Source organism: Halichoerus grypus, chromosome 8 (assembly GCF_964656455.1).
Source record: "Halichoerus grypus chromosome 8, mHalGry1.hap1.1, whole genome shotgun sequence".
NCBI classification, from domain to species: domain Eukaryota; kingdom Metazoa; phylum Chordata; class Mammalia; order Carnivora; family Phocidae; genus Halichoerus; species Halichoerus grypus.
The window spans coordinates 138,217,843-138,232,068 of NC_135719.1; the positions used below are offsets into that span (position 1 = coordinate 138,217,843).

General features: G+C 43.6%; 2 protein-coding genes across 6 annotated transcripts in view; one reads left to right on the forward strand and one right to left on the reverse strand.

The window, feature by feature from the left end:
• EFCAB11 (EF-hand calcium binding domain 11) overlaps window positions 1–5,402 on the reverse strand; it is a 140,852-nt gene extending 135,450 nt beyond the window's left edge. For all 3 annotated transcript variants that reach the window (XM_036085519.2, XM_078054094.1, XM_078054093.1), the window contains exons 1-3: window positions 5,217–5,402; window positions 4,592–4,687; window positions 788–833 (exon numbers count right to left, since the gene is read on the reverse strand). In XM_036085519.2, coding sequence (XP_035941412.2) covers window positions 788–833; window positions 4,592–4,687; window positions 5,217–5,291 — 217 coding nt within the window. In that variant the 5' untranslated portion in view covers window positions 5,292–5,402. The remainder of the gene's footprint in view (window positions 1–787; window positions 834–4,591; window positions 4,688–5,216) is intronic.
• Window positions 5,403–6,948: 1,546 nt separating this feature from the next.
• Window positions 6,949–14,226, forward strand: part of TDP1 (tyrosyl-DNA phosphodiesterase 1) — an 86,329-nt gene continuing 79,051 nt past the window's right edge. For 2 of the 3 annotated variants that reach the window (XM_078054095.1, XM_078054097.1), the window contains exons 1-2: window positions 6,949–7,064; window positions 10,839–11,401. In XM_078054095.1, coding sequence (XP_077910221.1) covers window positions 10,843–11,401 — 559 coding nt within the window. In that variant the 5' untranslated portion in view covers window positions 6,949–7,064; window positions 10,839–10,842. Of the gene's footprint in view, window positions 7,154–10,838; window positions 11,402–14,226 lie in introns of all 3 variants that reach the window. The other variant, XM_078054096.1, reaches the window with a different exon arrangement.

The following is a 14,226-nucleotide window of genomic DNA, read 5'->3' on the forward strand; positions in this document are numbered from 1 at the left end:
ACTAAAAGACTTATCTCCCACTCCAGCCTGGCCTCTGCTTCACTGCTCTTGCTAAAGTCAGTAAACACACCCAGGTCGCCAACTCCAACAGATAAATATTCAGTTACTACCTACCTGACCTTTCCACAGTGTTGACATCCTTTTCCTTGAAAGAATCTGCTTCTCCTCACTTTTGCTCAGACACCTGTCATTTTCCTCCTGCCCTTCTGCCCCCTCTAAATCTTCTGCCATTTCCTAACTCTCTCCCAAACTCTCTCCCGGACTTCTCGTGATTGAAGTTCCTAAGATTTTCAGTCCACTCTGTCTTGCTAGGCGGTCTCATCCATCCCCGTGGCTTCAAAAACTATCTACATGCCAATGACTCCCAATTTACTTCTCCAGCCCACAGCTTTCCTCTGAATTTCGTATTCACACAGCCTGAGTACCCTGACATCGCTGACTGAAAGGTCTCAAACTTAACATATGCAAAAGTGAACTCTGGGTCTCCCCCAACCCCATACCTTTTCCCTCTAGTCTTTCCATTTCATCGAGTGCTACTTCCATTCATCTAAGTCAGAAAATCCCCACCATCACTTGGATGTTGACATTACAAGCAACGTTTTTTCGTTATGCTTTTCAATGGTTTAAAACTTCCCTACAATAAACATACATACTTATGAAGACATTAAAGAACCAAAACCTCTTTCTTTGAAACAGAACAAAACAAAGATGTGCTTTATAATCTCTATTTTTGTTCTTAATTTTCACTTTATGAATGTCTAAAAATTAATATTAAGTTTCATATTACCGGAAGTGTTTGGATTTACTGAAGACATCACGGAATCAGCTTCTATCTAGAAAAGAAGAAAGAATAGCACATATAATTTCATCAAATGTTTTCACAGTGCAAGTTCTTAATTCCTGAGGTGTGGGGAAGGATTGTATTTTATGAGAAACCAAATGTCTTGAGTTCAGCCGACAAGTACTATCACAGGACAGCTGTAAGAGTCACTTTATTCTTCCATCTATATCTAGGGTGGGGGGATGGGTGAAATCGGTGATGGGGATTGAGGAGGGTTGTGATGAGCACTGGGTGTTGGAGCTGTTGAATCACTATATCATACTCCTGAAACTAATATCACACTGTGTTAACTGGGATTTAAATAAAAACTTAAAAAAATAAAATAAAAAATAAAGTGGTATTAAAACAAAAAATATCCCTATATCTATAAGATACAATATGCTAATCCGCTACAGACTCTAATGGCCCCAAAACTGTTCCATTGACCAAAACAGTTTAAGCGTATAAATCAACTTGGCTGTCACATATGCAGCATAACCTAAAAGGTAACCTTTCTATTTTACACAAATACAGGCGATTATTGCAATGAGCTCGATGGCTTTATTTTTGAACTTTTTTTCCTGATTATAAAAGTAACATGATGTAGAAATCATGAAAAATATAAAAAAACATGAAGAACGTTTTTAAAAACAGCCATCCAAGGAGAACCGCTATTAACATTTTGGCCTAGTCTGCATTTTTCCCCCTATGGCTTTTTAAAAATATTTCAGAACACACCCTATATACGGTTCAGGAAACTGCTTTCACCATACATTAAAATATAAGCATTTTCCTGTATGGTTACAAGGGCCTTATAAACATGATGGAATTGGAACCTTGGCAACACCTCACATAGTTTCTCTACCTTGGATTCTGTACTTTCCCGGTTCCTGTTGCATCTTCATGGAGCCCCTGCTTACCCTTAAATATTGGTACCCCCCAGTGGTGTATCTCTCGCCCTCTGCATACTGTTCTCGGGCAACACCACCCAGTCTCATGCTCTGAGCTATCACCTGTAAACTGAGGAGTCCTGAATCTGTCTCCAGCCCTTCCCTCCCAATTCCTCACCTGGTTCCAGATTCCTGTATTTACAAGGGGCGGCAAAATCTGAGGGCAGATCTTTACCACCAAAACCTTAACACCAGCACAGTATTTAATGCGTGAATTCACTTGAGAGTCCACAGCCTCCTCAAACTTAATGTGCCCCAAACTGAACTCATTGACTTTCTCCCAGGCCTACTCCTCAGTTTTCCTACTTGGTGGCATTTACTATTGCTTCAGGCCTGGTTTCACACCCCTCTCTTGCAGCCAACCACATCTAATCATCAGGGCATAACATCTCCCAACACAACAAAGTGCTTCTGGATACTTCATATCAGAGGAGGCTAGCTAGGCTAGCTAGCTCTTCTAGTCTAAGTGATGCCTAAACTCCTACTTTTCACTAGAATTAGAAGACCCTCTTCCTTGTCCCCTTCACTTTGGGTTCTTTCTGTTCTTCTCATGTTAGTATTTATCACAGAGTTTTATAAGTCTCTCTACACTAACTTGCGATCTGCTTCACAGTAGGGGCTATGTTTTATTCATTTTTATATCACTAGCAACTAGCAAGTGTTCATTTTTTTAAATAGGAACACTTCATAAATTTCATTGTGTAAACAATTGCATGAGTGTATACATGATTTATTACATGTCGTGCATTTCAGTAAATATTTCATTTGCTCAAAAGCAATATTCAAAAATAAAACCCCAGGGGCTCCTGGCTGGCTCAGTTGGTGGAGCATGCAGCTCTTGATCTTGGGGTTGTGAGTTCAAGCCCCACATTGAATGTAGGAGATTACTTAAAAATAAAATCTTTTAAAATTCATTAATTAAACAACACCCCAAACCTCAAGCTAGTATAAAAGTAAAAATATGTTACATTTCACAGAGGGTATGCATTGTCATTTATTTAACACAAGTTCATAACAAATGACTGACAGGTGTACAGATGATTTGCTATCACTTTACTGTTTAGTGATCTGCAGTCAGATATTTGATTAAAAAATGAAATCCGCTACCTCAGCAAGGTATGAGAATAAAAGTAAAAATCTGTTAAATTTCATGGACTGTACATATCTGTCTTACTACATCACTGTACTTGTCATTCATTTCCTCACTTATATTCTAAAATTAAAGCCAATTAAGGAGATTCAGGGATGATAAAAGCAGAATGAAACCAGCTATCTTTCCAGCTGAACACAGGTTAAATACAATGCTTCAAAGGCTGGATCCATTTAGCTGACTTGCTTTGGAATTCTAGCTGAAATGACTGCAGGTGAAGAGAAGAGCTGCAATTTCTGGGAGTCAGCCCTGACTATTTCTCTGAGCTCCACAATCAGCATCTCAGTAACCAAGCATTTGCTAGGAGGTGAACCACTTTGAGCCCACCTGGTCCGTTCATGGGACAGATTTGTGTCAACAGAACTTATTTACCGTGAAGTTGTGATACATTTAAGCATAATGAGAGATGGAGACGCGATACATCACCTGGTTCCTGGCTTTGCTGGGCTTGCAATCTGATAGGCAGAGCTCACTCTTGAGGAACAGCCGGGCCAAACGGGTTTAAGGAGGGCACGGGGCGGGGCAGGGTGTAACATTCCAGGCAGAGCCCTCTGTTTGATGGCTGCAACTGAATTTCTTAAAGCTGGACAAGGTCTTGTCTGGTTAATTCCAGTTCAGCATCTTAATAAGAGGGATCCATCTCTAGAATCAATGTAACAAGGGGAGCAGGAAATCTGTCCTCCTAAAGCAGGACGCTCCTTGAAACTCAGCTCAACTCTCCTTATTAGTGAATTAGTGCAAACTTTCCTGAAGAATAATATCCAACAAAATTTCAAATGTACCTAGCAATTGTACTCCCAGGAATTTATTCCATAGATATACGTCCACAAGTATAGATATACATATAAAAGGATGCTCAACACAACATTTGTAGGAATGAAAAATAATGGAGGCAATCCAAATGACCAAAGACAGGAAACTGGCTAAAGAGAATATTACACAACTACTTTTTTAAAACGTGGTGGTGTGTGCTTTTATGTTCATTGTTAAGTGAAAAAAGCAAAATAAAATAGGTATACTATGTACCCACTTATGTTTTTATTTAACCCTTTATTTTTTTTAAATATTTTTATTAACATACTATTTGTTTCAGGGGTACAGGTCTGTGATTCATCAGTCTTAACAATTCACAGCGCTCACCATAGTACATATCCTCCCCAATGTCCATCACCCAGCCACCCCATCCCACTTATGCTTTTAAGAGAATGCTAGGCATGTTTGTTATACATAGGAAATTTTGGAATGACACACAAACAATTGTTAATTATGGTAACCCCTGAGGAGTGGGACTGTTTGGTAGCAAAGGAGGGGATTTTACATTCAACTTTATACTTTTTCCAGACTGTCGGAATTTTTTGTCTATGGAAACGTATTAGTTTTATAATTTAAACGAATTCCTGTTACCAATACCCGCCTCCCAGACTTCCCTCTTGACATCTCCCTAGCATCTTGCATTTATTATAAGCCTGGTGGTGAGAAAGGCTTCATGAACTCTAATTCATCCCTGAGTTAGGTTCTTAAGAAGAGTAAAATTCAGCACTGGACACATCTCTGAAATCGCTCTGAGAGGCAGTCATTTTAAACATCCGAAACTAGCCACTGCACTTGACTTAGAACCTACCCACCCTTGTACTGTCTGCCCCATTCCCAAATAGATGAAGAAAGCTCTACCTTGGAGGGCTTGTACCCAAACAGCATTACAACAGCAACTTTAAAGTCCTCTCTGCTTAGATAGCCTTTGTTATCTTCATCGCATGCTTTAAATACCTAAAGAACATTAAATAGCTTCAGTTAGACCGAAACGGTTTGTTCTATTACTTTTATTACTAGTTTATATTAAATTTAGACTTCTAAAATCTAAAACTTAGCTGAGCAGGAGGGTTCGGAGATGGGAGTTGCATTATCTTAATTTTACTTCTCAAGAATTATTAACGTGCTAAAATTTACCCCCCGAAATGTGCAAACGACTTAATCGCTAGACTGACGCAAATTAATTCCTTTAAACCACTGGGATAAATTCTATCCAAAATTCAGTCCTAGAATTAGGAAGGTGAGACAGATATAAGGTTAGAGGTTCTTATTAATAAACTGGATATGGGAAAAGGAGCTTGGAAGTAGCCAGAACACTGGACAGAGAGCGAGAAGCCTTGCAGCCCTCGGCTCAGTCATTAAGCACGGGCCTTTGGAAGGACAGTGCAGTCCTTGTCAGTGCAACAGTGATTAGTGAGACCCAGGCGGGTAAATGAAATGGGAGCCCTCGGTCAAAAGTCGGAGAATCAGCCCTCCGGACACCTACTTCCACCCACTTCCTGTATTCTGAGGGGCTGGCTTCCCACGTCCGTGGCCGGGCTCCGGCCTCGGAGAAAAACATCGCTACCACCACAAGCGAAAGGGACCGGAGAACCCGAGACCTCCACCGCCAGAACCCGGTTGCTGCAGTCCTCTGGCTACGCTCACCGCAGCTAAGGAAGCTGAACTTGGCCGGGCAACTCCAACGTCTTCTCCCATTGGACGGCCTGCTAGCCACTGGCGTTGATCCCGCGGTTCTATTGGCCAGAGCTTTAGGCCCGTTTCCTTGGAACGGCCTATGGCGGCGAGGCTCTTGGGCCCGCCCCCAGCCTTGCTACCGCCATGCTCGTCCCCTTAACTCCTTGCGCACCGCTGGGATCCCGCTCACCTAGGTCCTGCTTCAAGGTCTCTAGCAAGGTTCCTCCCATTTTTCTGCCCCTACACCTTGCAATAAGTTACTTTGGTAATTTTTATCTATGACACTGTGCTGAGCATAGGAAACACAAAAAGTGTGAACAAAGCATTAAAAGAACCAAAGAGCCAAGTCCAGGATTCATGTGCATATCTGCAAGTCAAGTTATTGGGGTCCATCCCTCCAGGGCAGTTACTACGGTCTGTTTTGTCCTCCCGATATCCCTGCAGGAAGATGTTCAGTAAACGAACCAAGTCCTTAGGACTTTTATGATGTGGGAAACAAAGCCAGAAGGAAATGTAAATAAAATTAAATGTTCTTATAACCTGCAGCCCATTAACAATTACTTGATGCCGCAGCCTACGTCCTCCAGGAAGCTCCCAACTGTCTTAATGTTAATGCCTTGCTAGAGGGAAAAACAACCTTAGCTTGACAATAGCAAGGCCTCCTTTATCTCGCGAGTACTTTTTAGCAAATGAAAGTCCTTTTGGAAACTTCCCTAGTCTTTACCTCCCCCAACTCCAACGTATATAATCAGTTGCTCCTCACAATCCCCCGACAGCAGTTCTGCCCCTGGGTCCTATCGTCGTGCCTTAGTAAAACCACCTTTTTGCACTGAAGGCATCTAAGAATTCTTCCTGGGCCGTCAGTTCCAGACCCCAACAACACTACTCCAAAAATATCACATCAGTTTACACCAAGCTGTTCCACTAAGCCCTTTAGGAGAAGTGCCTAGTTTGAAAGAAACTGAGAATAAATGTTATAAACATTATTAAAGCCAAGGAATATGGGGGGGGGGGTTGCGTTTTGCAAAAGAGTTTTAGACCCCACTCTCTTCTGGCAAACCAGTAAGGTTAAAAACACACGTTTCAAAGAAGAAACAGGCATTCGCGTTTGAGTGTGACGGGAGCTCATTACCCTTTTATTTTACAGCAGGTTCTACAACTTTGCGCCCCCAGCGAGCCCGCTCCTCCAGGATACAGGTCTCAAACCACAGCGGCCTCGAACCTAAGCTAATCCTCTCTCTGCCTAAAAGTAAATACCCCCTGCCTCGAGCTCCGGGAAACTGAACCCGTCTATGACACTCCCTGCAAAGTGGATGAGTTTCGCCCATTAACTAAGGGAGGAGAGAGAGAACACTTAATTTTCCGTCTCCCCCTTTTAGGAGAAGCGGTCAGGGGGTGAACCGAGAGCTGGAGGCTGCCGGGACCTCCCTTGCACCCATTCCTGGGGGAGCGCCCTGCAGCCCCTCAGGATCCGGAGGTCTTTAGGACCCAGCGGTGGGCGTCCCGGAAAGGGAAGGGGCTGGGCCACCGGGTGCGAGCCCCGGCCGGGAGGGTTTAAATTGCGCGCAAGCGCGGGCGGCGGAAGAGAGCGCGCGAACCCGTGGGTTGCTGGTATTTCAGGGGCGAGTTCGGCTGTTGCCGGCTGTGGACGTTTCAGGTTCGTGTCCGGCGGCTGCGGGACCCTGGCCGGGGAGCCCCTGCTTCTTCCGGCCTAGGCCTCTCGGGTCCCGCGAATTCTGAGGCCCAGTGAGACTGGAGGTGGAATCTGAGGGAAGTGGGGGATCTGGTAAAAACGCTGGGGAAGGTCCCCTTGTGGGCCTCATAGAATCTGTCCGGCGCGAGCGGCAGGCGTCGCGGCGAGCCGAGGGCGGCCGGGGGCGTGGGTGCGAGGGGTCCCCGCGCTGGGGTTTTTACTCCGGCTTCTCGGCGCGGCAGGTGGGCGGTATCGGCAGGCAGTGATGCTGGCGCGCGTCGGGCGCCTACCCTGTGCCAGACACTGAACCTTTCTGAGCCAGGTTGCCTTGTACGCGGAGCCGGTCGTTCGCGGGGCTCAGTATAGACTTGATGCGAGGGGGGGAGAATTTCTTCAGATTTCCATCCTCCTTAGCAATACAGCTTCAGGTTTGCCAAATTTCAGTCATTTGCCTTTCTCCTTCTTGGTTTTTGTCTCACTTTTAATATCTATACCATTGTTTATTTGATGTTTTTATTTGAACCCACTTTTACATAAATATGGTCTTTAAAACTTTATTTTGCTGGAAATAAAATGGAGCCATAAGATACTTTGATTTTAAAAAAGTGTTACTGGTGCCTGCAGAAGAGCCCAAAGTTTCTTGAGGCCTTTCTGCAACACTACGACTGTCTCCTTAATTTAAACGGATTGGAAGGGAAAAGGATGGTACTTCCATACTGTGATACTAACGTTCGGTCCCAGTCACCTCCACTTCGGAAAACACTGCTCTGTGCAGACCTGCTCAGAATTGGTCCATGTGTATTGTGACTGTAGAATTCCAGCGTCACCACTTAACTCAAAATGGGATGTTGGACCTGTGATGTGCCAGGTGCAGCCCAGGGAAGACCAACAATTGAAGGGAACGCTATTGAGTTCCATCTTTAACACTGTGACTTGATTACAAAAGCACCCTGCAAATGCCTGTGTGGCACAGAAGTAAAATTCGAATACTGGAACCAGGGAGTTCTCCACCGGAAGTCAGTTCCTGATCTTGGCCTTTCAACCACTCCTCTTCAGGCTAACAGCCCTGATACCAGAAAGAGCTTGGTAACCTGCTGAATGTAATGACGATTTTTTTTCTTTCAAAGGTATTTTGCCTTTAGTAAATAACCCAGCATATTTAAGTGTGAGCAGTTCCAAAACTTAAGCTATGTCTACAGCAGACAAAAGCGTTTTTTCCCTCGAGGAAATGTCTTTTTCAAAACTTTTTTTTTTTTTTTTTTTTTTTACCAACTTGTCCTACTTTGGAGGGAATGAATGGTCTTTCTCCTTCCCATGCATGTGTGGTTCTAGAAAATGTAGGTAATAAAACTTGGAAACCTTAGAATTACTCTAAATAGCTGAGTCGCTAAAGATGAATATCTTCCTTAGAGTTTTCAGGACTTTTAAATTCCGTTTTATTGAGATGTAATTCATCTGGGAGAGGAATGGTGGTAGCCTGTAAGGTGTCTGCATACAGCTTTTCTTATGCTGGAAGCTGAACCCTTTCCACCTAAAAATTCTGCCTTAGAATGGGGAAGGAATCTATAAAGAACAGCCTGGGAACTCTTAATTGATTCTTTTACTTAAGTGCCTGGCTTTACTGCTATTTGAGAATTCTTTGAAAGCTAGAGCTAACAGTTTTTTTCCTAAGGTGTTTCTATTCTGAAATAACTTTTTGAAGTCACAAAACTGTAGCCATCAAAATCATTCCTTCAGAGTTCCTTTAATTCACAGTGAATTGTGATGGCTTAAATACCTCTTTCCAGCAGCCTCCAAGAGTCTAGAACACAAGAGGAATGTAAGTTTAGAAAACTTAAAAAACCTGAACTGTTCAAATATGTTAAGTACTAAGTCTAAATATTTCATGAAAACCTAGCTCTTGTATCCTGTTAACGGTAATACAGTTCTAACAAGCTTCTTTCTTAACCCTTAGCAGATTAGAAACAACTTAGGGGAAAAGCCTACTGAGTTTTTTTTTTTTTTTTTTAAGCTTTTATTTATTTATTTGAGAGAGAGAATGAAAGAGAGCACATGAGAGGGGGAAGGGTCAGAGGGAGAAGCAGACTCCCTGCTGAGCAGGGAGCCCGATGCGGGACTTGATCCTGGGACTTCAGGATCATGACCTGAGCCGAAGGCAGTCGCTTAACCAACTGAGCCACCCAGGCGCCCAAGCCTACTGAGTTCTAACAACTCTTAGAAGTGGACTGGACAGAACACTTAGAAAAAGAGCTAGACAAAGTCTAGGGCGACTAGTACAGGAGAAAGAGGCCCCATCCATCTCTGTAGTCCCTAAAGCTTCGTCAAACAGTATCCATGCCAGGTGAGGTTAATAGGGATCCTGAGCCGAGAAGAACAGGTCAAATTATTGTCTAAATGCACTCAGTTTAAAAAAAACATCTTGAAATAGGTAACTTACAGGAGAAACTTGATCTTACTTGACTCGTCATGAATTGAAAAAGTGAGAAATTGTGAAACGTGATAGATACCTTAAGTCTTTTTTAACTTGGCCAGCAACTGGCTGGCTCATTTAGTAGAGCATGCAACATTTGATCAGCCTACTTAAAACAAAACAAAACCTTTCTAGCTTGAAACTTAAAAGTGTATTCATTTGCAAATCTTTTGGTGTGGAATCAAGCCTTTTGCAGGGGGAGGGGGTCCTGTGAACAGAGTTCTACAGTCCATCTTGGTATACCAAACTTGTGTCCTCAGTTTCTTTAAAAGAACAAAACTTTGACAATAATTTGAGCGCAGACTCTTGGGTTAAATTTTTCTCTGGGTGTTGTATGAAAATTTTATTTTTATAAATAAGTTTTTAAGATTTATTTGACAGAGACTCAGCGAGAGAAGGAACACAAGCAGGGGAAATGGGAGAGGGAGAAACAGGCTCCCTGCTGAGCAGGGAGCCCGATGCGAGTGAAATTTTTTTTTTTTCTTAATCACAGTGAGAAACTGTTCCTTAGCTATCTGAAAAATGTACTTGGCCTTTGCACTTGAATTGGTGGGAATTTTGTAGGTAACAAAACCGAAAGTACTTCATCTAGTTTCTTAAATAGAAACTCGACTGTTTTAGAAAACAAGTGTTTTTGCTTCAGTGCAAGTTCTCTGCAGGTTTTAGTAGTTTGATTTAGGACAGGGCCATTAAGGAAGTTGGGTCCTCATGGCAGCAAATCTAGATAACGTATATACAGAATTGAGCGTTTTACACTGTCTTGAGGATTTTGTTAAGCTTTACGGTAAGTAGCTTATCTTTGGTGAAGTAAGAAAGAATCGCTAAAGTCCTGTGGGCTCTCATGCTTGGGTGAAGGGTAGATTTGTAAACTCCAATTTGACCTCAAAAATTTGAGTATAGTTCTTGAAATTCCTTAAATTATCTTAACCCCAAGCACCTGTTAGAAGATTCGGCATCAAGAGCAAATATTTTTATTTTGGAGTTTGGCCCCCAACTCTTTCCTCGGGCCTCTAAGAACAAGGTCTGGGTTGAAAGAGAGGAGAAAGTAAGTAGGATTTTTGCTGTCACTTTATTTGCCAAATTCCTGTAGCAGATTCTGGGAATGTGCCTCCGAACACCTGCAAAACAGCTGACGTTCGTTACGTGGCTCAGCATCTGGTAAGCGTCAGGTGTGCTGTATGTGTTGCAGAAACTAATAGGAATTTGAGAGCAACAGTTTGCCAATTTCCTAGTGAATGGAAATAACAATATTTGTCTTTCATTTCCAGAAGTATGTCTCAGGAAGGTGATTATGGGAAGTGGACAATATCCAGTAGTGATGAAAGTGAGGAGGAAAAGCCAAAATTAGACAAGCCATCTACTTCTTCCCTCCCTCATGCTGGGCAGGGAGCAGCAAATGAACCAAGATACACCTGTTCTGAGGCTAGGAAAGCTGCCCATAAAAGGAAATTATCACCTGTAAAGTTCAGCACAGATTCACAAGCTTCACCTCCCAAAAAGCAGAAGAGTGGTTCCCAGGAAGACCTGGGTTGGTGTCTCTCTAGCAGTGATGATGAACTGCAACCAGAAACACAGGAGAAGCAGGCGAAGAACATGGTGGTCAAAGAGGAGAGCGGCATCTCTTCTCCCAAAGACAGTGCCGCCCAAAGAACTGGAAATCATGGCTCTCCTGCCCACCATGGACTAAAAGAGGAGGAAGAGGAGTATGAGACCTCAGGGGAAGGCCAAGATATTTGGGACATGCTGGAAAAAGGGAACCCCTTCCAATTTTACCTCACTAGAGTCTCCGGAATTAAGCCAAAGTATAACTCCGGAGCCCTCCACATCAAGGGTAAGTGGATGCTGCATGTCTGGTAGCTGTCAAGCAGCACTTGGGAAGGTCCCCTTGGCAAAACAAGGAGGGTAACCTAGAACGATCTCCAAGAACCCTTCACAGTCTTAACTACCCTCAGGAAAACTACCGGTTTGACAAACAAATGTGTGTTTGACAGCAAGCTGTTTACTTAGGGAATTATAGGGTGTTTCTCAGTCCTGTAGATCTACCAGTTAGAATACTTAGACAATTTTAAACATCGTGCTAACTTTTAAAGCTTAAACTTTAATGAAATAGCGATGTCTGACAGCAGTACCATCACCTAAAACTTGTTGATGCGGATTTGGGGCTCCACCCAGGTTCACTGAATCAAACTCTGGGAGCAGGGCCCTGCAGTCTGTTTTAAGAAGCTTTTCCGGGGATTCTAATGAGGGAGCAGAGGACCAGCTGAGGACAGGCAGAAGCTGACACCCCACAATCCCGCCCTGACCCCCATGGGATATATGTGACATTCCTCAGACACTCCTGGCTGCCCTAAAGGAAAAACAGTTAATTTATAGAGATTAAAATGCTACAAAACATGAGTCTCAGTTTACAAAAGTCTTAGAAATTCACAAGAACAAAGCATTTCTATCAATGGCCTAGCTTCCAGAAGGAAATGTAGATACAATTAAATGTCCTTATGACCAGCAGCCCATTGACAGATACTTGAAGTGGGCAAAGTGTAATGTTCCTCCAGGAAGCTCCCAATTATCTTACTGTTAATGCCTTACTAGAAGGAGAACCAAGCTTAACTTGACAATGGCAAGGCCTCCAGTATCCTGTGAGTCTTCTTTAACAGACAAAAATCCTTTTGAAATCTCCCTTTTTCTTACCTTCCCCAACTCTCAAGTATATAATCAGCCATACCTCACAAACGAGGGGCAGCTTTTTCTGCCCACTGGTCCTGTCCTCGTGCTTTAATAAAACCACCTTTTTGTACCAGAGACATCTCAAGAATTCCTTCTTGGCCGTTGGCTCCGAACCTCACCCCACCTAACTTCAACTGTATTCCAAAACCCCATCACTAAAGCCCAATCAGGTTTGAGAACCACTGCTTGGAAGCCAGGTTTTTCTTCCTGGTGAAGAAGCAAAAAACACCAGCATGCGAATAGGTATTTCAGTTCTGAATCAAAAGATAGTCTTTGGTTGCTTTGCTTATTCCTCAGGGTGCATCTGTGTGATATTATGATGTATATGTATTTGGTCTTCATTCCTGGTTGGTTTTTGTCCCAGGCTCCTGTAAGAGCCCTAAAGTAATGAAGGTCAAAAGAATATTTTCTGGGGCGCCTGGGTGGCTCAGTTGGTTAAGCATCTGCCTTGGGCTCAGGTCATGATCCAAGGGTCCTGGGATCAAGCCCTATGTCGTGCGTGCTCCCTGCTCATCAGGGAGCCTGCTTCTCCCTATCCCTCTTCCTGCCACTCCCTGCTTGTTCTCTCTCTCTGTCAAATGAATAAAATCTTTAAAAAATTCTGTTCATAACAAGCCCCTTTCAGTCATACCTGGTTTGTTAATAAAGTGGCTTTTGGAAAGCCCTTGAGAATGGAGAACTGATTGCCAGGGAGACCCAATTGTGTCATTAAAGCTGGAACTTTAATTCCCATCCCCACACTTCCAAGGAGGGGGAAAGGGGCTGGAGGTTGTTAATCATTAATGGCCTTTGTAATGAAGCCTCATTTAAAAAACCCTAACTGTGTAGGGGTTTGGAGAGCTTCCAGGTTGATGAACACACGGAGGTGCACACCCCTTCCCGCATACCTTGTTCTTTGCATTTCTCCCATCTGGCTGTTCCTGAGTTGTATCCTCTTCTAATAAACTGGTAATCTAGTAAGTAAAGTGCTTTCCTGAGTTCCGTGAGGCATTCTAGCAAATTCTCAAAGCCGAACAGGGGCCAAATAAGGGATACCGTCAAGAAACTGCATTACATTCCTTTTGTGTACCTCTCATAAAGGTAGGAGCTTGGGCACCTGGGTGGCTTAGTCGGTTGGGCATCTGTCTTTGGCTCAGGTCATGATCCCAGGGTCCTGGGATCGAGTCCTGCTTCGGGCTCCCTGCTCATGGGGAGCATGCTTCTTGCTCTCTCCTTGCTCTTCCCCCTTGCTTGTGTTTGTGTGCACATGTGCGTGAGCGCTGTCAAATTTATAAATATATATGTATATATATAGGAGCTTCCTTAAGGCAACCTCTTTTAAAATTTTTGTACCCCAGCATGTAGCTCAATATTTGGAAGAAGCACTCAGTAAGCATGGGTCAAATAAAGGAGCCTACTCTTTTTTTTTTTTTTTTTGATGGAGAGAGAGAGCGCGCGTGTGTGTCCATGTACAAGCAGGGGGAGAGGGAGAAACAACCTCCCCACTGAGCAGGGAGCCCAATACAGGACTCGATCCCAGGACCCCAGGATCACGACTGGAGCTGAAGGCAGACACTTAACCGACTGAACCCCCCACCCCAGGCGCCCCAAAGGAGCCTACTCTTAATCCTCAGGCAGTTTGATGGTTAAGAGCACAAGTGCTGAAGCCAGATAACCTGGCTTCAGATCCTGACTAGCCCTTTGTGGCCATGGACAGCCTCCTAAGGGGAAACCCCTCATCCACAAAGTGGGAATGAGCAACTCCAGCTCAGAAAATGGCTGTGAAGAAGAGTGAATACAGGGACAGTGATAAGAATGGTGCCTGGCATCCAAGAGATACGAGTACAGCAGTTAAACGATCAGTGGTGGTAACCGTGTAATTCCTCTCCTGGTACAATTTATGAGAAGTGAGCTTTCTGATCTTACTTGAAATTGAGTTGGAATGGATGCGAG